This window comes from Malurus melanocephalus, unplaced genomic scaffold (assembly GCF_030028575.1).
Source record: "Malurus melanocephalus ecotype Western Australia unplaced genomic scaffold, MMel_1.1 scaffold_26, whole genome shotgun sequence".
Classification (NCBI taxonomy): domain Eukaryota; kingdom Metazoa; phylum Chordata; class Aves; order Passeriformes; family Maluridae; genus Malurus; species Malurus melanocephalus.
This window is the reverse complement of record NW_026623258.1, coordinates 3,241,507-3,262,252: the sequence shown is the minus strand read 5'-3', so window position 1 is coordinate 3,262,252 and position 20,746 is coordinate 3,241,507. Positions and strand designations below refer to the sequence as shown.

Here is a 20,746-nt window from a genome sequence, read left to right as displayed (position 1 = left end):
GATCAGACCAGCTTCTTTTAAAAAACAACTTTTCGTATAAAGAGAACAGATGTTTTTAATTTACACAAAGAACAAAAACAAAGTTCTATTGTTCAGTTATAGTGAACACAAACATTACAGACACAGAGAAATTAACACCAATTGCATGTTAAAAAAAAAAAAAAAATGAAAAGCCCGTGAAGGTACAGGTCTGCTTATTTGTGCTTTTTCCAYCACTTTGACTATTTAGTGACATGCAATGATAACAAGTGTTGCTTTTTGGAATTCATATGCATTTGAGTGTGGCATGTTTTAAAGATARAAATGGCATAAACACAAGGACAATTTCTAAACACACATTATGCAGACAATAATAATACTACTAATTATAATATTTYAATAATAACAAATGAGGAATGCAAACTCTCTCAGTCCAGAGCATATAYCAACTGCTTGCTCATGGGGATAGGAAGAAATTGCCTTTGAGCTGATTTTTCTTACAGGTATATTTTCCCCTGCACCATCTGCACAGAACAGCAAGGCCTGAACCTCTGAATCCTGACGTGCATATGAAGAGAGAGCAGGGGTCTTAGTGAGGTTATTTTGTGCTGTGAAGTTCAACCAGAACTATCTTTATACAATGTTTAACACTTTACACRGTGTTTTACTCTGGGAATTCAAGAGTCTTTTGAATGCACTTACAAGCTCCTGGTGCATGCAGTGGGAGCAGAGCTCGGTCTGTGCCCAGATGACCAAGCTCATTCCAGAACAGCAGTGCTGCCCTGCAGGTGGAGGCCCYTTGCACCTCTCTGTATCACAGACACCTTGAGAAAACACTTTTCAGAGACAAAGCTTAGCACCATTCCCATTTCTCACCTTCTGAACCCATAACCTGGTAATCTCTTCTTACCCCAAGGCATATCTCTTCCCRTGGAGAAGCATCTCTTCTAGCATCCCCTTGAAGATTTCCTAGAGGCTGTCTCTAGTTGAAGGCCACATCTGAACTCACCTTCTTGGGCAGTTACTTCAAGATTTAGAAACACTGACATAACAATATTTCTATCTCTGTCTCAGATTTGCCCATCCTGCAGTTGCAAGAGRACAAGGAGGGCAGAAAYACCTTATATTGGCTTTTCCCAACTCAATATAARCAAGGATTCTGYACAAGCAAAGGCTGTTGCTCAGAGAAGTKGTGGGTGCCCCATGCCTGGAATTGYTCAAGGCCAAGTTGGATGGAGCCCTGRCAATTTGATCCAGGGGAAGGTGTCCCTGCCCATSRCAGGGGGTTGGAACGAGATGATCTTAAAGGTTCCTTCCAACCCAACCATTCTGWGATTTTATGATTCTATGAATCTGCTTTTGTACATTAAAATGAGACTTCATTCCATTCCCTCTCCCATTGCTCACTGTTATTTTTTTGTCCAGTAATGGGTGCCATTTTACTCTATCCCACACTCAGATTAAATATCGAACTACAAGGCTTACTTCAGATCAACACACAGGACCCAGTGAAAAAAGAAAAAAGAAAACAACCTACTTGCATTTAACCAGTTGTAGAAATAAAGTCATTATTAAAAGACCTGGGACAGAAAAATTTTAAAACCTTYTTCTGTAGCATTCAGGTAACCTGGGGATTTCAGTGCCATAGRACAGACACAAACACCATGACTCAAAGGGCTGGAGCCTTTTTCCAGCMCTGAAAGCAAGCCTCACTGGGAGAGGTGCTGCTCCAAGTGGCCGATTTTAAACCTTCAATAACGTTATATAATACAAAGCCCAGGTCCAGACCCATGCAGGAAAAAAAGAGAAACCAAAACATTCTACTCAAACAGTACCTTTCAGCTCAAAAGAACCCAAGCCATGAATCATCTTATCCACCGCAGAATGCCATCACCTCGAAGCTGAAATGCAGCAGCTGTTTATWACCCTGCAAGAACATTAGGATGGGTGCTCTTTTGCAGCCAAAACAGCAAGGAAAACTGAGTAGACAAATRTAATAACCTGGAACGCACATGCTTATCCTCCTACCTTTATAATGAGTACCAGAGGAACTTTAGGGACCACAAGCAGCTGATGCTTCCAGACGTCCAGGGCTAACAATGCTTTCCACAGCACTTCAGCAATCCTTGGAAGCCAAAAGCGTTTGACCTGGACATGCTTTGCTTTGCTTGGTTGACAGCAAGGCCAAGAGCTGGCTATCAAGCACTGACCACAACTTCTATGTCACATCCAAAGTCACTTCTGTCACATTTAGAGCCATAATTAATGCCAGAAACACAGTAATCACGAATGCTTTGCGTTGTCCAAAGATGCAGAAATTCGTCTCACTGCTTTTGGCAGCTAATTGTGGTTGTGTACCTGCCCTGACAGTTGCCTGCTAATTAATAAATAGCAATCACACTCTCTCAAACATGGCTCCCTCAGATTTTGACTCACAGTATCTCGGGGAGATGCTACAYGTCTCTTGGAAGTGGCTTATCAAARTTGGAACTGTTTGCTATCCAAATATACTGAAGTTTTCACTCAAAATTCAAAATCTCATTGTTACACCACACTCATCACTGTGGTATCTGAGTACGGCCATTTCCAGCAGAATTCCAGCCCCAGCTGGATTCAATGAAGAGTCACTCGGACGCAGAGTTAACGCTGGCCAGGATCACGCAGCGAGTCCTGCGTGGGCTCCTGAGAAGTTGCTGCAGAAGCTGGACTTSAGTTCCCACTGAATGAGAAAGGGTCTTGTGGCCAAAGGACATTAATTAGGAGATTGCTAAAGCCCCGGGCTGCTCTCCAGAGCACACACACAGGATGTGTGCCACTGTTCCCCGCTGTGCAAAGGGAGTGTGTCTGGCAGGGCASTGCTGGGGGCTCTGCTGTCACTGCACAGGTCCTCTGAGAGGGGCAGAAATCACAGATTGTCTAAGGAGGGGATGTGCCCACTGGCTTTAGTTCATCCCACAGTGGTGTGAAGTGCTCTGAAAAAAACATCTCAGTTCTACAGAACAGCTCTGTGAACCAAAACAATGTAAGAACTGTTGGGCAATGGYGCAGAATGGGGACAAAAAGGGACCTGAACCCTGGGTTTCAATGGCTAAAATGTCACTTAAGTCTCCTGTACTCCTCACCCCACCATGGCTCACCCATGCCACACAAGCTGTATTTTTCCCTCRCCAAACCTCTCAGCCTTTCTTTCCTGGGTCACTTGCAGTCCCAGAGAAACAGCTCCTATCACGAGCAAAGACTTTCCCAGGCAATATGTTTGGCCATTTGCAGACCTGCACATGGTCTGACTGATACAGAGATATCACAGCACCTCTAAAAACAAGATGTTTTCACCAAAACACTCTCTGATAATYAAACAAATCAAAGGGCAACCTAACTGGATCCACAAAAGCAAAACGTGCAGCTGCCAAAGTACTGCTGTTATCTCTGGCATGGCTGGGTCACTGGGACATTTCACAGAAACAAAAATGTATTTCCTGTGTAGACCCAATTAAAATACCTCCGGGGAAATGTTTCATGTGTTCTAAAGACCTGAAGCCAGAGCTACCCAACTGGCTTGTAAGGAATGAAAACACTTCCCAAGGGCTGATGGAAGGCACCAAGCACCCTGTGCTGTACTCACTGCAGTCAGGCTCAGCAGCAGCCTCTGACCTTGCAAACATCTGGCAGGAGGGTTCTGTGCCCTCCCAGAGAGAGGGAGCTGCCTTCTGCTGCCAGGAGCCAGCTCTGATAACGTTGGAGGGCACTGCAGGATTCAGCCCAGGTGTCCTCCCACGGCAGAAGCCTCTGGCCTGTCCTGGTTCACACACAAGGTTTGGAGAAGCCAGCACAATCTGTGACAGGTAACCTGTCCCCCTCCTCTGTGCCTGCCCAGGCTCCATCTGCACAGCTGGCTTTACTTCACAGGGAGGAGRACTCTGCTGCCCATGCACAGATCTCTGGGGACAGATGGAGGCTGTAGGTCACTCGCTATGCAGGTAACAAGATTTTGGTTTCCACCTTCTTAATTTTCGATTTTCATCTTTTTTTTTTTTTCCTCTCTGTTTTCCCTGTTATCAGTTCATGTGCTTACACTGCAGGATCTGGCTGTTTTTCTCGCTGTTCTGGCTGGGACAAGGGAGGCAGATGGTTCCCCCAGGTTGGTGAAACATGATAAAAACACAGTGGGGAGAGAGGCAAGGATGAGAACTCAGTTATTGTGCTCGTGACACGATGTGCCTCTTCTCTGCCCTCCAGTCCCACTGACTCATCTGCTCTATATGTGTTCCCACCAGGTTTTGTAGAGAGCAGTTGCCGCTCCAGAATTTTTTGGATGAAACTGAATAAACTCTTGCTCCAGGGAAAGTTCTTCCAGCTGGAAATCTATGGTGAGTTACAAGTGGCAGCCCTGAAAAACATGAAGGTTGGGGAATCACCTAAGCAATCCCAGTTTGTGATCTGGGTGCTGCTGCCATCTGCTGATAATTGGTAGCTCACCCCAAGGATCCTGCAGCACATCCCTGTCACCCTGAGCCTCTCCCACCTCAGCTTGGCCACTGCCCCTACAGAGGAGTGAAATTGGTAACCACAGCCACAGCTCCCCCTGCCCTGCACAGCTACAGTGCTGGAAAGGAGGAAGGATGGTCTGAGCAGGAAGGATGGTCTGAGCAGGAAGGATGGTCTGAGCAGGAAGGACTGACACTTGGCTTTCATTCCTTCCCCTGCTGAGCCCTTACATGTACCTAGAGAGAAAAACAAGGCGACATTGCAGATTGGATATGTTCTGAGCAGCACAGTGAAACAGCAGCGTGGTTGGGTAATACCCAGGAAACACTCTCAATGAGTGCTGAGCGAGTGCTGCAGCAGTTAAAGGACTTTGGAGGGGTTTATTTCTTTTTTATTTTACACCATAATGGCAATTAAATATCCTAATTCAAATTAGGATAAAGGGTTTCCATTTTGCTGAGGAAAACAAAAATCTACCAAACCAAAATGAAAACCAGAAAATGTTCGCATCAGATTGTAAAAAGTATGCAATTTCACCCCAAACCTGATTAATTTCTCTTGAGATCAGTGCACTTTTCTCTGGGTTACGTGTTTTTTTCATTTGATTTGGAGGCAGAACTGAAAAAATCAAGTACAGCAAGGGTGTGGGCAGAAGGGATAGCATTTATGAGAGCAACTGATACTGCTGGAAGAAACAGACCAGCCTTCAGGCACAAAATGTTTGTTTCTTCCAGCTCTATCAGTTGGTCTCATAAAAGCTATTCTTTCTTCTTCCAAAATTATTCCCACTTATCTCCTGAGTTGATTCCAGCTGCAGGCATACATCTACTTAACCCCAGTTCTAGAACCACCCCCAGCTCAGTGCAACACATGACAGACAAATCTAGACACTGCAGTGGCAGCTAGTTAAACCCCATTTGTACAGATTCTTGTGTCTAACCCGAGAGTAAAATAGTTCCTTAATCAGAGGTCAGATAATTAACAAAATATGATATTATTAGCTCTACCATTATCGAGATCTGAGCACAGACAGTCCCTGTGGTGTCTCTTATTTGACTCCCCCACAGCTTTCACAGCACACGGAGATGAGCAGCAAACCTGATCAATATGTAAAAGTGTCCACCCAAAACAGGTCTGTGGCTGCATCCTTCGAGCAGAGTAAGCATCAGATTATCACAACTTGTAGATTTTTAGAAATGGATGGGCTTAATAGCCCATAACTCWTTCAGGAGACCAAAATCAGAGAGGGAGCAATGTAGGCAATGCTTCAGAGAAACTCTCCATAGTAGCACTTCAWAGTGTCAATGGCACAAGCTTCTGGATGTAAAGAAACAGGCATTGACRTGCACATGATGTGTGTGAGCTTGAYTCATGCCAGACTGTCTCATGCCACAYGCCAGCACAGTGTCACCACCTCCTTAAGGGCACGTGTCACTGGAGAGCACCAACCACATGGAGGTGAGCTGAGTTAGAGGGCCTCAGCACCACTCTGCCATGCCTTGAGCTTTACATCCCACACCTCATTCCCCTTTCCTGCAGATCCCTACTCTGGCCCTGTTCTGCTGGAYGAGAAGCTGGCATCTCGCTGTGGCTATGTCCTGTCACAGGACGTGTGGGGCAATCCCGTCTTCCGCGCCTCAGTGCTCGGCTGCCACGTGGCCAACGAGGTAAGGCCCAGACATGGGCTTGGAAACAGCTCAGGCACCACATCTTCTCCAAAAATACGAGATTGGGATATCATGTGGCATTCTAATGGTGTGTTTTGAGAATAGAGAGCTCAAGGAACTAGCATTGGTAGTGCAGTGTAGGAATGAATAGGCAATGGCTCTCTGCTGTGAGGTTTGTTCAGTGTGACTGACATGGGATTTCCTCTCTCCATGGAATGACACTTATCCTAATGCTGCTGAMTAGCTGCCAGTTCTCAAGCATATCCTTGTAGCTGCTGATTTGCCAGAGAGTTTCTTGAAAGCCTCTCTGGAAAGAAGTAGGCATCTGCTTGAAAAAGCAATGTTTGCAGTGCGATTCTGGCAGACCATTTCCTGGCTTAATTTGTGTGGTAATGTGCCTGTTAACACATGCCTAGGAACGTAGATCACACACATCTATTAGACCCAGATTTGTCTCACGTAACTTTAGCCATCTAAAAGATAATGTCTAGTCTAARCTAGTTGTTTACTCTTCCACAACAGTCAATGGAGAGAAGCARGCATCTCCGGAAGGTGATTCACCCCTTCCAAAAATACATGTAAAAGCGTAGCCTGAATTTCTAATTTCTAAATGTTAGTTGAGATGAAATGTACCCAAAACCAGAACAAATCAGAGTAGAAACTTCACTGCTTGTCCATGTTTAGTCTGGCTGGTCCTGGAAGSCCCACAGAAAAAATATGGTAAAACTTTATAGGCAGAGGTTAGCTAACAAGAGCAGGGGTGTGCAGTGTGCAATGACCTGGATTTCCAGGCTGGAAATTTCTCTGTAAAGGTTTTGCCTTTTTCTGTAGAAAAATACACTTCTGTGTCAGATAGGAGGATGGTCCATGGCTTTGTGTGTGACTCCTGGGGAGTTGAAGAACCAAAAGGATTTCTTMCTGGAGTTAGTCAGGACAGACACTAAACAGCATTTGTAGGATAGATCTGAACTCCCTACATCAAAACAAAAGTTCCTATACTTTCTCTCCATGTGGAGACACTCTGAGTCACAGGTGGGAGAATCATGAACCTCATGGTAAGGTAGGTCAGATCTTCCCTTGAGCAGCTGCTCCYTCACAGTGTGGCAAGAAAAGTGCAGAGATGGGGTCTGTGGGTGCTGAGGGAATGTCCCTGGCTCACAAAGACCCTGCACACAAACCACATCAGACAGGGTGGGATGTTGGAGGAGCTGTCACTGCAGCTCTCAGCCTGTTCTCATCATTATAAAACTCTCTCAGAAAGAGGATGCTGGGCTGGACAGTCCCAGGCAGACACTCCTGGGATCTTCCACACCATCAGCTGAATTGCCAGTTTCTCTCCCAGGCAGATGAGCTGTTTTCACTGACTGTGAACATCAAGGTCTCCTCATTTCCAAGCATGAGGGCAGCTGTCACCTACACCTACCCTATGTACTGTTCCTACACTGCCTGGGCTTCGAGAGAAATTGTGTGCGAAGAAAACTACATGGAGGTAAAAATTTTCCCTCTGAAAGTGAGGTTACATCCAAGCTCCCTGCCAGGCACAACAACCCTCACAAATCCCTGTCAAAAGTTGATTTTACCCCATCTACCAAGGCATAATAGCAACCTGCTGCTATTTAGCAGAATGTGTAGCTGTAGATTTGATTAGTAACAATTTACATGCCATAGGTATTTTGGATGAAGGGAAACTCATCCAAACATCTGTTAACTGTACAGATGAAGGAAGTGAAGGCTCTGCAAGCAAATCAACAGAGAGGCTTAAGGACAAACTCTTAAGATCATGAAAGTACCTTTTTGTCGTAAAGTGTTGCAGCATCTGGGAGAATGTCATCCTCAGGACTGAAATAATAAAACATAGAGTGCAAAGAGCTGCTTCTCTGCTGTGTCACACAACCCACACGATTTGACTGAGGCAGGACCTGTGCAGAAYGAGGCAGTGAACAAACCAAACTTCACTGCCTTCAGTGCACAGCTACAACAGGCAGGACAAAGAAAGCACACAGCTCCTGTTAGAACTCGAGGCTGTGCAGTCATGTCTGGATGTTGCAACCCATGTAAACCATGGTACAGATGTCTGAGACATGCACTGACTCCAAGCTCAGTGTCCTCTGACTGTCCTCTGTCCTTGCCTCACTCTGCAGCACATGTGGGCAAGATTTACACCACAGCACCCACCTTAGGTACTGAGGATCCTTCCTTTTCATGTGTTCAGCATGAATGGGATGTGGGAACCTGTCCTGTTAATGCCAATAACCTGCTTTTCTATATCCCTAAAAGTCTCCAGAGTGGAATCTCTTTTACAGCTTACCAAATATGCAGCAGGATTTACGTTTACCTGGTTATACACAAAATATTCCCACCATTATGAACTCCATGGTTTCAACTTTCATTTTAAGGCCACATAAATTACTGTGATCAAGAAACTACACAAAAAAAGTTTAATTACCTCCAGTGAAGGCAAATTGYTAAATCCTGATAGACACTGCTCCCCATGCCTATAATAATACTGGAGATGTGTTTKTTCCCATTGCTTCCAAAGGATCTCCTGTTTCCCCAGGTGTCAGTGAAGACTGATGTCCCAGCAGTTTCAAATGACTACACCGTAGCATGGATGTCAGCCCTGCCAGAGGTAGGAAGGGGAGCCTTTCCTCACAGATCCCAGCCTGCCTCTTCTCTCCAGTCTTATGAGTCATTCTTGGGGCATCTCCATCTCTGAAAAAAAGAAAAAAAAGGGAGATGACAAATTTGCCATCAAGTACTGAAAATTACTCAAGTATTTTTAGACCACTAGACTGCAAAAAGACATTTAGGAGGGAGAACACAGTCATATGGTTGTTCTATTAGTGGAAACTGTGTTCAAGACAAACAAAGGTAGGTGGTTCTYCACACAATGGGTAGTGAAACTGTCAAGCTCATCACCAAAAGATGTTGTGGCTGCTAAAAGCTTACTTGATCCCAMGGAGAGTCTGGAATAGTTGACTCAAGAGAAAAATCCACTAAAACGCAAAATACAAAGAAGCTACAGACAGCTCAGGAGTCCCTGAGACGAAAAATATTTGAAGCTGGAAAGAATTAGGGGGAAATGATGACTGGAGCATCTCTCTTATGAGGAAAAGCTGAGAGAATTGGTCTTATTTAGTCAGGGGAAGATTAGGAGGGGATCTTACCAATGTACACAAGTATCTSGAGGAAGGGTGTCAAGAGGATGGAGCCAGSTTCCCCTCAGTGGTGCCCAGCAGTAGGACAGGAGACAGCAGACAGAATCTGATCCACCTGAACATGAGGAAGAATGGAACAGATTGYTTAGGGAAGGTGTGGAGTCTCCTTCTCTGGAGAYATTCAAAAGCTGYCTGGACACAATCCTGAGTARCTCATGGGSACCCTGCTCAAGCAGGGAGGTGGGACTGGATGGCCTCCAGTGGTTCCTTCCAAGATTAACCATTCTGGGRTTCTGTGATACACATATGCTTGTCCYATTTTTCCTCCTGCCTTACTTGCTCCTTATGACCATTTTCCTTTTGTCTATGCTCCCATATGGCCATCATTTCAGGGGACTCTGCCCTAAGCAAGTACAGACATTCCTCTCTTCTCACCTATGATACATTATGGCTATACAGCATAAAAGGTAGTCTGTCATTTGGGCTCCTCCAACRATCAACAGACATGAAGACAATCAGTTTCTTAACAGCACAGGTATTTTGTCCTCAGTGGATTTGTTCAAGGCCACCTGTCTGTGTTTCTTCTAGGGCTGCTAGAAGACTCTACCTCTAAAGATGCCTTAAAGAGCTCTGGAATTCCTTATCTTTACACACACACACACACACACACACACACACACACACACACATATATGTATCTCGAGGGCATTTCTTGCCTGAGATGAACTCGCAGTGTCCAGCATCATTACAGTAACTCCCATTTCTAACAGGAAAATAGGCACAACAATATCGTGGCTTTTTAAGAGATTTTTTGGTAGGCTCAGAACTGATGTAGCTCATCTCTCTCTTGCAGACCCAAAATGTTGCATACCAGCAATGGCAACTGATGTTTGTTTCTCCATCAGGGAGAAAGAGAATAACAGTAAGTGAYGCAGTAAAACTGGGCTACAGCTTCAATAACACCCTGTCCCGAGTGTACCTGCGAGCGCCCTACCACAGCAACGAGTCTGACATCAGCGTGGTGAGTGTTGATCCCAGCCACACACAAAGCTCTGCTGTTCCCACTGCCTCTCCACAACATCAGCTCTCTTTTTCTGCCTGGGCTCAAACAGGTCAGTGGTGTAAATATGAACATGGTCACTTCCACTTCCATGTACAGGCAGCGGTGGCTGCTTCTGCTGATTGACACGACTGTCTCCTGTCCTGTGGGTAAGGATCTCTTCCTTCTTCACTAAAAATAACCACCCAAGCMGATGGCAGAAAACACAGTCTTCTCATTCTCACTAAGAGAAGTTTACAAGCTTCCCTCAGAGCAACATGAGCTAAGAGTCTGTGGCTTTAGTCCTGGACAAACACGTTCCCTGCTGTGACATTACATTACTCGTGTTCCCAGTGAAGTGTCATGCCTTGTCTCTGGTTTTCCAATCCCCACGTTAGAACTGAAGACAAGTAAAACTGCTGTAGTGGAGCCAGGGAGACTCCCCTGGACTAATTCCTCAGCTTTGGCTCTCCTCTTTTGTACAACTCTATGCAAGGCATGCAGCTCTGCATCCTTGGAAYTCACCTAGTCCTTTTCCCTGGAGAGGCAGAACTAGCTTTGCTTTTTGCAGAGAAATGGTGGCTGCACCTGGCTCTCACAGAGGAGTATTAATGTGAACAAGCAATGAGGAAGCAGGAGGTTTAAAGTTGTCATGACCTTGAAGCCAGTATTTCAAGAAGGTCCAAACAGGTTGCTCTGTGCCCTATTCCTTTTGCCAGAAGGACCAGAAGGACAACAGAGCAGGAAGCTGGGAGCATGGCTGAATAAATTCTGAATTCTGCTCTTCTGACTAAATTAATGATTCACCCGAAACCGGTGACTCATGTCTGCTTCGAGTGCCAGGGTCTCTGTGACAAAAGAGCCATCACTTGGCTGATGTGCTACAAGGTGTTGCATCAGTGAAAGCTGTGGAGATATCCAGGTGAAAGGGAGTCAGGGAAAGGCAGAGATGTGACTGGCTGGTAATTCCATCTCCCCCCKCTCTGGGATTGTCTGTCTAACTCCACAGATGGCATCAGCTTCACCGACACTACGCTAACATGGACKGTGCCAAGAGTTATCCCCACACTTGTGGTTCAGGAATCCACCTTCCTGTCCACAAACATTGTAATGGGAATGGATGATCAGGTCATAGTGAATCCAGAGGAGCAGAACTACSTACTGGAGCACAACGAGACACACATCAGAATCACCATCCCTATTGGAGCAGATGGAGGCAAGCTAGAGGTCAGTGCAAACCTGTTGCACACGAATACATTTGAGGGCCCATACCATGGAAGATGTTTCCAAATCATGATTATTCCAATCATGATCATTCATGATCATGGATTGCTGCTTAAAATTTGTAGATACAATAAGTGTCTGAAGAACTAGATGCTACTTCACTGCATTTTGAAAGCACCTGCTAAGAAACTAAGAATTWATGATGACAAAACATGATAGAAGCAAGAGACTGCCTTTTGTTAGCAATCTGTAAGACATACTAATAAATCAAGTGTAAAGGTATTCCTGGGCACACTGAAATTCAATTGTCTATGTTATTCAATATTGAAACTAGTGCTGGTTAATTCTGCCCTGGCTCAAGGAATAATTTCCMAGCCAATTTCCATAAAGATAGCATGATTTAGCATGTGACAGGTTCTCTGTTGCACCTGCTTTGAATATAGTCTATTCCTCATCAATACAGATAGAGAAGCAATGTCAAAAAAAATGTTCAGTAGAGCAGAATAGGCATCTTTAGAGATCATCTATTCCACACTCCCCTGCCATGGGTCAAAAAATCTTTCACTAGATCAATTTGCTCAAAACTCCATCCAGYTGGACCTTGAACACCTAAAAAGTAGTTGAAAATGCTCCCACAAGATGACATTGGTTTGATTTTGACTTATCCCCTTCAGAAGTTCATTTTTATGTACTGGACGGAACAAGAGATATGACTGGTAATACAGGGATTGTAAAATAAATCCCACAAATGTGGTGAAATGCTAAACTTAACAAAGACATTTTTGAAAACTTGGTACTTCCTTATTAAGAATCTCAGCAGTATCTGAGCCACACAAAGACCAGACAAATGGGCCAAGCTACCAAACAAACAAGATCCYCTAGCAAAACCATCCCAAGCTGTATTAGAATATCATTCTCTCTTTCTAGTGTAAGAACTTTAACCATATCAGTTATCCTTTTATTAAACTACTGAGAATTAAGATTTAATCCCACATTTTACCTCCTAGAGCTCCATATCTGGTGGTGTATATGGAGTCCTTTACAGCATTGACCTGTTTTTGGAGCACACGTGGACAGATGCAGCTTGGCAAACCACAAAGTTTACGGTCATCAAATCCATCACCACRCCTTTCATGCCACGAATACCAACTGTTACCAACAGTAAGTCATCCATCCCACTGACTTTTACCAACCTTTTGCTGTGCTAGACATTGCTCCACTTGAGCTGTGCCACACATCTACATTCACCARAATGTTCTCAACTCCCACCTCCAATTTGCTTGGCAAAGTCAAAATTCAAGTACTGTATTTTTTTAAAAAATCTGCCACCAAGACCCCTTTAGCCTGAACTTACAAGCTGCTGATAAAAATGTAAACATTCATGTTAACATCTGTATTTTTCCAGTGAGCACTGGGACCCTAGAATAAAGATATTGTGATGTGCAGTTATCACACTGGGGAGAAGAACTGTGTGAGGACAGCATTTGTTAATAGAATTTCCTCCTCCAAACTGCCTGCATTCGATACCTAGGAAGCACACTGAAATCATTTTGTCACCCAGCGCTGTAGTCATGGTTTTTAAATTGTATTTTCCAATAGATTAAGGCACTAAATATATTTGGAGCTGTCTGGATAAGTGATACAGAAAGAAAAAGGAGCCTTTTACCATACATTAAGATAATTTTTCCAAATTTTATGTGGCTGAACTAGATTCTAGATTTCTTTATAGTAAAGGCATTGCACATCACAGTGCACCTCTAGAAAGTCACTGAGCCCAGTTTCTATAAAGTTGTATGTATTTGTTGCTAATCCCCTGCAGCTTGAAGCAATTCTCATGTACTCAGAGTATTTCAGATCTGACTAGAACACAAACACTCATTAATCAGAGCCATTAAAGGGATGGCTGTTGGCTGAGTTTCCTGGAATTTGAATGGGAGGCCACCCCAACCGTCTTCGTTATTTGATCCACATCAGCAGTAATTTGATGTTCTCTCCCTGCAGATACTGTGCCAGAGGAACGGCTATTTAATGTTGCATTTGGACACTTTCTTCCCGATGTCTCTCTGGTGGCAATCGCAATAGGAAATGTGCCATTTACCCTGAGGGAAGCACAGCACCACGGCTTCAAGATTTATGAAACTCTCTTTTCTAATAGAACAAAAGGATTTATCCTGGAAGTGTCTTTTGACGATCCATATGTTCTAAAAGAGGTGGGATACCACAGGTCACTTCAGCAGCAGAGTGGAGGAGGTGGGGCAGTCCCTTTGCAGAACATGGTCCGGCTTTTATTAACCAACAACAGTTCCTTGATCATAAAGGTGACAGTGAGTCTGAGCTCATCTGAGTTAAGATTAGAGGCTTTTATATCCCCATCTTGCTCTCTGTAGATCTCTAGGAGATCAGTATCAGGCATCATTAGATGGGATGAAATGTTACTTCCTTTAATGCCTGTCAGCACAACTAATGTCCGAGTGCACACCCAACAGGAAGAAGTTTGTCAAATCTGTATTAGATTCTGGCCCTTGAAACAGGACTGCCTTTGAAAAATAAATCAATTATTGCAATGCTGGCAAACACCAGTTTCCAACATCCAGTAACTCCTGCACCTACTGCTTGTGCTGAGCTTTTTTCTGGCACAGGCCATGCCCCATGCCAGCATGTTAGGGGCAGGCTCAGGGTACTCTAAATGTAATTTTGTTAAGCTTCAGACCGTTTGTAATCCAAATATTTGTAAAAGGTATATACTCACAGAGGGATTTCAATCTCTCACTTCAGTGGGAGGATGCACAACTGCAAATCCTCTGCCATTCTTACAACCAAACCACGCAGAGCTGTGTTGCTGTTACAAGGAACAACACTGTGAATGCACAGGATTTGTGCAAAYAGTTTTCAGGCTGCAGTCAAACCAMAGYCAAATTGCATTAAGAATCAAAGCAAGCAAAACAAATTCAGAAGTATTTATTTCAGGTTGAACACCRGGTTTTGCTTTGGGAGCACTTTCAGTGAAGTAAAAGAGGACATTGAAAGGGATCTCTCACAGCATCTCCTCACACCCTCTGTTTAACCAACAACTTACTCTTCTGGGTTCAGCTCACACTCTAAGTAAAGAGTAAGGATTTGGACCTGGATCTCCTTCTCTGGGCTCTTTCACCTCTGGGCTACAGAGGAACCACCACTGTGTTCATTTGTGTCTCCATTTTCTGAAGAGGCACAACATTCTCCACATTTATGTTTGATTAAAAAGCTGTTGATTCYAAGCCAGGTTTGTGAATAGTTTTGGGCCAGCTGAAGCGATGCCTTTGGAGACTGAGCTATTTACAGGGGAGAGCAGGGTTTTGGAATAATTACTTTGTGTTGTTCAGGACACACATGCCTGCCTATTCTGACAGCTGCTGCAGCCTTACACTTCTCTCTCTTCTAGTATGTGAATAGAAATGAAACAAAATACACCCTCCTGGTTAACTACACCCTCAGCGTGGGCCCGGAGATGACTCCCTATTATCATTGGGCAGAGGTGGAGTGTGTGATCGCTGATATTGGTGAGCTTTCCCCTGGCATTGACTGGTTTGTGTCAACAGCACGGGTCAGGCTGTCACTGAATGCAGTGAGAATGTTGGAGTGAAGCTGAGAGCTGTGAGGAAAACCCCTCCCCTCCAGAGCTCATTGCTGGTCACAGCCAAGTTGCTGCTCCACTGATGGCAGCTCTTCTGCATCCTGGCAAGACAGCCTGCCCTCGAGACATGGGAGCAATAAAACAAGTGTAGAACACGCTGGCTCRCAAACTCGGCGAGCAAGATGCCTCACAAGTTGAACATACATCTACTGGCAAAACTTTCAGACATTGCTACAAGTTTCAGTTGGTCCTCAAACACAATTCTGCCTCTGCATCCAGGGCAGAAATTAACGGACTGAAATAAATTGCTGTGATCTCCAAAGACAGCATTTCTCTAGGGAGAAATCATCCACTAAAAGCTGTACTTAGCAGGTTACTGAATTAGTCAGGAGTTCTGATTGGTATTTTCTCAAATTTATGAGATTTGTGCATGCCACAAAGGTGACCATCTCCTCATTGTCTTATTTTATCATTGAAATAGCTCTTGGTTCAGCTCAAAGATATCTAAGCAAAAAATACATTTACAGACACAGCTCAGTTTGCCTTACTGAAACAGGCAGCAGTCCTGGAATAAAGCTGGCAGGCCACTGCTGAAGCAGGAGGATTCCCCATCCCAGAGATGTGAGCTGCTATTCCCACAGCACAGCCAAGCCCTGCAGACACTGCCAGCGTGCACATAGCAGGCTGCTGGCCTTTTTTACCTGTGACAGAAATCAAACATCACCGCTCAAACCTTCCTTATTGCTAACTCTTCACCCCACCTCCTTCCCGCAGAAATACCAGAAGCAGTTGGTTTCTGTGATGAAGGAAACCTGTACCTGACCCTGCCCACGTTTGGCTTGCACCAGTACTGGGATCTGTACCTCGGGAACAAACTCCTGAACCGGCACCTTGYCCTCGCCAACGGGTACCTTGCAGCTACCAACTCCACACACCTGATCCTGCAAATACCTCTGTTTGCTGGGGGAGTCATCTATGAGGTACAGGAGCTGTTTGGCAGTGCCTTTTTTAAAGCACACAGGACTGTTTGCTCTCACAGAGTCCTGCAGGCACAGTCTGTGGTGGTGTGGTATCACACACACTGGAAAACCTCCAGAGGGAAAGACCCTCAGCCAGGGCAAGTAGGACAGGAGGCATCGGGCACGGACCCTTCTGGTAATGCCACTTATTATTCAATCTGCAGTCCCCACTTGTCTCTAATGATATGCACCAAGTCTTCAAAAACAAACTCTTCAGTGTTTTTAGTAAGATGAGGCAAAATGTCCCATCTGTACTGAGCCAGAAACAATATTTCAATATAGCTTTTATGAAAGAAGCTCTTTTAAAKGAACTTTTTTTGTAGAAATGTTAACACATGGCAGGGGAAAATTGATGCTGCAATAAACAATTGAACTATTCAACAATAATCAGCCAAAATTTATTTCTCTGACAGTGACTGATTAATTTATACAAGAAAMTTTCTGCCCCCATGCTGCATCAGGCTCGAGTCTTCCCACTGRCTTAACTCTTGTGAATTGTCACTATTCAAGTGGCACAAGCTAAGGAGCAGAACTTTATATGCATGGATGATGCACCATAACAGATTTCTTCCATCTCCTCCCTTGCAGGAAGTGTCCTTTCAGAAAATTAAAGCAAGGTTTGATGTTGYCCTAAGGAAAGTGAGAACTATGGAGACCTTACAGATGTTCTCCATYAGCTGCATTTTTAATTCTTCAGCATTTATAAGTAAGTTATGTAATTGATCAGTCAATAAAAAGATGTGTGATTCTTTCTTTGGGCTCATAACCAACCCTCTGATTTTCTCAGTATGCCACCCAGATGGTACCATAATGGTATCTGCCCAAATGAAGACAGTTCCTGCCATTGACATGGGTAAAACCASGCTCAGGGACAGCTCCTGCAAGCCTAGGGAGTTTGATGAATCCCATTCCTTCTTCAAGTTCCACGTCAACACCTGTGGCACTTCAGTAAGGGTAAGCCCATGGCCTGAGCAGATGCACCTGCTGGAAGCCTCTGCCTCTCCTGCATTTTCTCTTTTGTTCCCCTGCCCCAGCTCCTGAGAAGAGTCAATTTATAATGAGCTTCTCATCTGCACAGTTTGAAGGTGATCATATTATTTACGAGAATGAAATCTCTTTTGAGAAAGAGACTCTTCCAGGACAGAGCRTACCTGTCATCACAAGAGATCCAGACTACAGGTAGGAGCTGCTGCTCACTGACTCTGCTACTTTTCTGTAGCCACCAGGAAGTAGATGTGAACACAAAAATTGCTATTTCTCCTATTCCAGACTAACAGTCTTGTGCTACTATCAAGCAAAAGAGACTCTGGTGCTCAGTGYCTTCGCCAGTGACCCAGCCACATCCCCTCCCTTCGGCTCTGGGAGGATGGTTCCACGGTCAAATGCGGCAGGTGGGCACTTCTCTTCCTTCATTTTTAAACCTTGCTGACTTTTCACTCCTAGGTTCCCTTTTAAAGGCATGCCCTCCTTTCAGCTAAAGAACCTCACTAACATTTCCTTTTCTGCAGCTTACAGAAGGATAAGACAAGCTCTGAATGTAATTTCAAGAGTGTCCAAAGGTAAATCTCCTCCTATGGAAACCTGAGAATTTTTCAAACATGTTCTTGCTTAAATAAAATTAAACAACAACAAAATCGCCTGACATTTTCTCGAGATGAATCCTTCATGGAATTCTATGAGCCTCACATGGCAATACTCAAACAACCCATGGAGCCTCTGTTTCTTGAGGTGGAGCTGAAAGACCAGAGCCCCAGTGTTGAGTTATACCTGGAAAACTGCTGGGTAGCCAGATCTCCAGACCTGAACAGCACCCCAAGATGGAACATCACTGTGGATGGGCAAGTAGTATCAAATGTCCAATACATTCATCAGCAAAGCCCGAATTTCTACTTAGATCTGTTGGTCTTTCCTCTCAAATAGGTGTGAGGCTAAAGGCAATGAGTTTGAAGCAGAGTTCTGCCCGGTGCCTGTTAGCCCCAGGGTGAGACACCCTCCTCACTTTAAAAGGCTGGCARTAAGGACCCCAGCACAGCCACTGGAACAGGTAAGACTGAGGCAAATGCTCACCTCCCACTCATGGATCTATCCTGGAAGTSTCTGGAAGATACTCTTGGTCATATGGTTTAGTTGGAGGTAGTCCTGCAAAGAGCAGGTAGTTGGACTTGATAATCCTTACGGTCCTTTCTAACCTGAGATATTCTGTGACTCTCTGCTTTGAAAAATGGTTGATTTAAGCACCTCACAGACTTAAACCCTAGTCAGCATTGAACTCAACTCCTCTAATTGGTGCACAGCTTTAATTCAGTTCTCTTATYAAACCTCCTCTGCCACCCACCTGAGACTRGACTGGCCAGTGTTCATCCTGCCCRGGCAGCTCAAGCAACTGCATCATCATTTACCCATCCTTTCATACRCACCTCAACTCTTGAACTTGCTAGAAATGAACATGATGCAATTCTGGCTTGTGCTGCTTCCTAAGAGTGCAGCTGCAGCAAGCACCGGATTGAGTTTCTGTCTAGCTTTGATACACTGCAGCACATGAGATTTTAACTTCTCCTGCCTCAGCCTCTCAGTTACCAAACTGCCTGAAGGCTTCCTCGACACCAACTTTAAAATTCAAGGCAGSCTCAGCAAGAAGGTGCCACATGGAAGTGCTCAGAGAAGCCTAAGTCTAATCAGATGTAGTTTCTGCAAAAGACAAACAAAAGACAAAATGATGCTCTGCAAAGTGGGATTTGATATGGACCAAACATTTTTCTTCTTCTCAGGTGTATGTGCACTGTTTGGTGTCAGCGTGCTCTCCTACCAACACACGACCTGGCAGCAGCTGCAGAGGACAGTGCAGCTCAAGCAGGGAGAGGAAGGGTAGGTGTGCAGAAGGAAAAGAGCCATTGCAATGCATCCCTGACCTGATGCTCCTCAGAGATTTAGGAGCTCTGACTCTGGCGTCTGAAATGCCTCGAGCATGGACAGTGAACACTGATGTTACCTTTGGCTCATACTGTAATAGGCAAGCACTTAACATGCAGCATGAATGTGTTCTTTAAATCACAAACACACCGTATATCATTCTCAGGCTTTCCAGGTCACCGTTCTGACACCCTCCAGGGCTATGTGCTCACTGGACCAGTACGGATTCTTGCTCCAGATCTAAGATGGCACACATAAACTGAATTTGGTAAGAACATCAGGCCCTGTGTACTTACCCACAGAAGTCACCTTTGTGTCACCTTTGTGACACAGGCAACACAGAGCCTGCCCTTGAGGACCTCAAAAATAAAAATTCTGTAACAAGAACTAGGGAATGGACAYGGTTTGCAGTCCCATGGTCTCAGCTTGAGCCCATAGGAGGGGGAAGAAGAGCTCACTGCCAAGCCAAACACAGGTGGCTTGGCTCCGGAGCGGATCCAGCAGTAGACCAGGGCATGTTGGAGTTGGGCCATAGCAGGCAGTTTTGGAGCCAGGTTATTATTTCAGCAGGTTTTCAACGAGACTGCCCCCAGTCTGAGAGAAAACTGATCCAAAATTTTAGAAATAAACAGTAAAGCACAAGTCACTGCCATATTCTAAACGTTTTTGAATCCTCCAAACAGTAGGGTTTATCCTATAGCTTCATCCTTCCTTGGAAAGCAGAGCTGTTGAGCTGTGTGCTCCAGCATCACTCCTCACTTCAGCCTYTGTGTGTCCCCAACAGCACCTGAAGGCTCTGCTGGGCTGGCTGCTTTCCAAATGGTGCCACTGGACACGGGAGCTACGTCTTCCAGACCACCAGAACTATTTGCATGAAGTTTAAACACCAGATGGTGGAACAGCTCTGGAAAGTTCTTAGTTTGCTAACAGGATCCATAACTCTTGCAACCTGTTGCCTTTCTCAAGTGTCTAAAGAAGAAAACTTACCAGAAAAWAACCCAAGGCTGTAAAATAACACTTTGTGTTTGTTCCAGCTGTTGAAACATGGACTTGAAGATCACTAAAATTACTACAGCCCTGATTACGGCTGTTTCTTGTAATATTTCATAAAGTAACTGACAATCTTTACATCTGAGTGTAAAGTGAAAAACTGAAAAGTCAAATAAAAATACATCAGAGCAATGTAAGTACAGAACATCTCCTTGCTAATGGTGCAACAGCAGCCATCTGGTGCACCAACACTGGCTTCAAGAAGCCAAGCAATGGCTGCCAGCACCCTTGCCACTTGCACACAATGGCACACGCTTCCTCCCATTAATGCAGAGTGTTGTCTGTAGTATTACATCAACCTGACATTCTCAGAAACTTGCTAGTTACTCATTTTCCTCTCACCTGCCCTTATGAAAAAGGCTAACTCTATAAAATGCGAGTAGATGGATGCTCTAGCACCAGCAAAAATGAAACTTCCCTGGTGTTTTTGCTTTCTGTATACACAGAAAGCCTTTATTTTTTTTAATTATTATTTTTTAGAGATCAAGTATAAACCTGACACATGACCATCTGTAATCATTCTCAGGATGTGTCTACACAGTAATGGCAGATGTGGCTGCAGGAGGTGCAGGTGTTCAGCAGCAGGGCAGAGGGGACAGAGA

General features: G+C 44.6%; 1 protein-coding gene across 2 annotated transcripts; it reads left to right on the top strand.

The window, feature by feature from the left end:
• The first annotated feature begins 3,550 nt into the window (after window positions 1-3,550).
• Window positions 3,551-20,271, top strand: LOC130589214 (zona pellucida sperm-binding protein 2-like). 2 transcript variants are annotated; one of them, XM_057390458.1, is made up of 23 exons: window positions 3,552-3,956; window positions 4,059-4,117; window positions 4,254-4,346; window positions 6,004-6,131; window positions 7,474-7,620; window positions 8,689-8,760; window positions 10,143-10,310; window positions 10,402-10,498; window positions 11,338-11,555; window positions 12,560-12,713; window positions 13,554-13,762; window positions 14,974-15,091; window positions 15,940-16,145; window positions 16,773-16,890; window positions 16,972-17,138; window positions 17,263-17,363; window positions 17,454-17,575; window positions 17,693-17,743; window positions 17,839-18,022; window positions 18,105-18,228; window positions 18,953-19,049; window positions 19,261-19,362; window positions 19,879-20,271. In XM_057390458.1, the coding sequence occupies exons 1-22, from the start codon at window positions 3,928-3,930 to the stop codon at window positions 19,350-19,352; spliced, it is 2,754 nt and encodes a 917-aa protein (XP_057246441.1). In that variant the 5' UTR covers window positions 3,552-3,927; the 3' UTR covers window positions 19,353-19,362; window positions 19,879-20,271. The 2 variants fall into 2 exon arrangements, with proteins under 2 accessions (XP_057246442.1, XP_057246441.1); XM_057390459.1 differs by lacking the exon at window positions 7,474-7,620 and having other exon boundaries at window positions 3,551-3,956.
• Window positions 20,272-20,746: the final 475 nt, after the last annotated feature.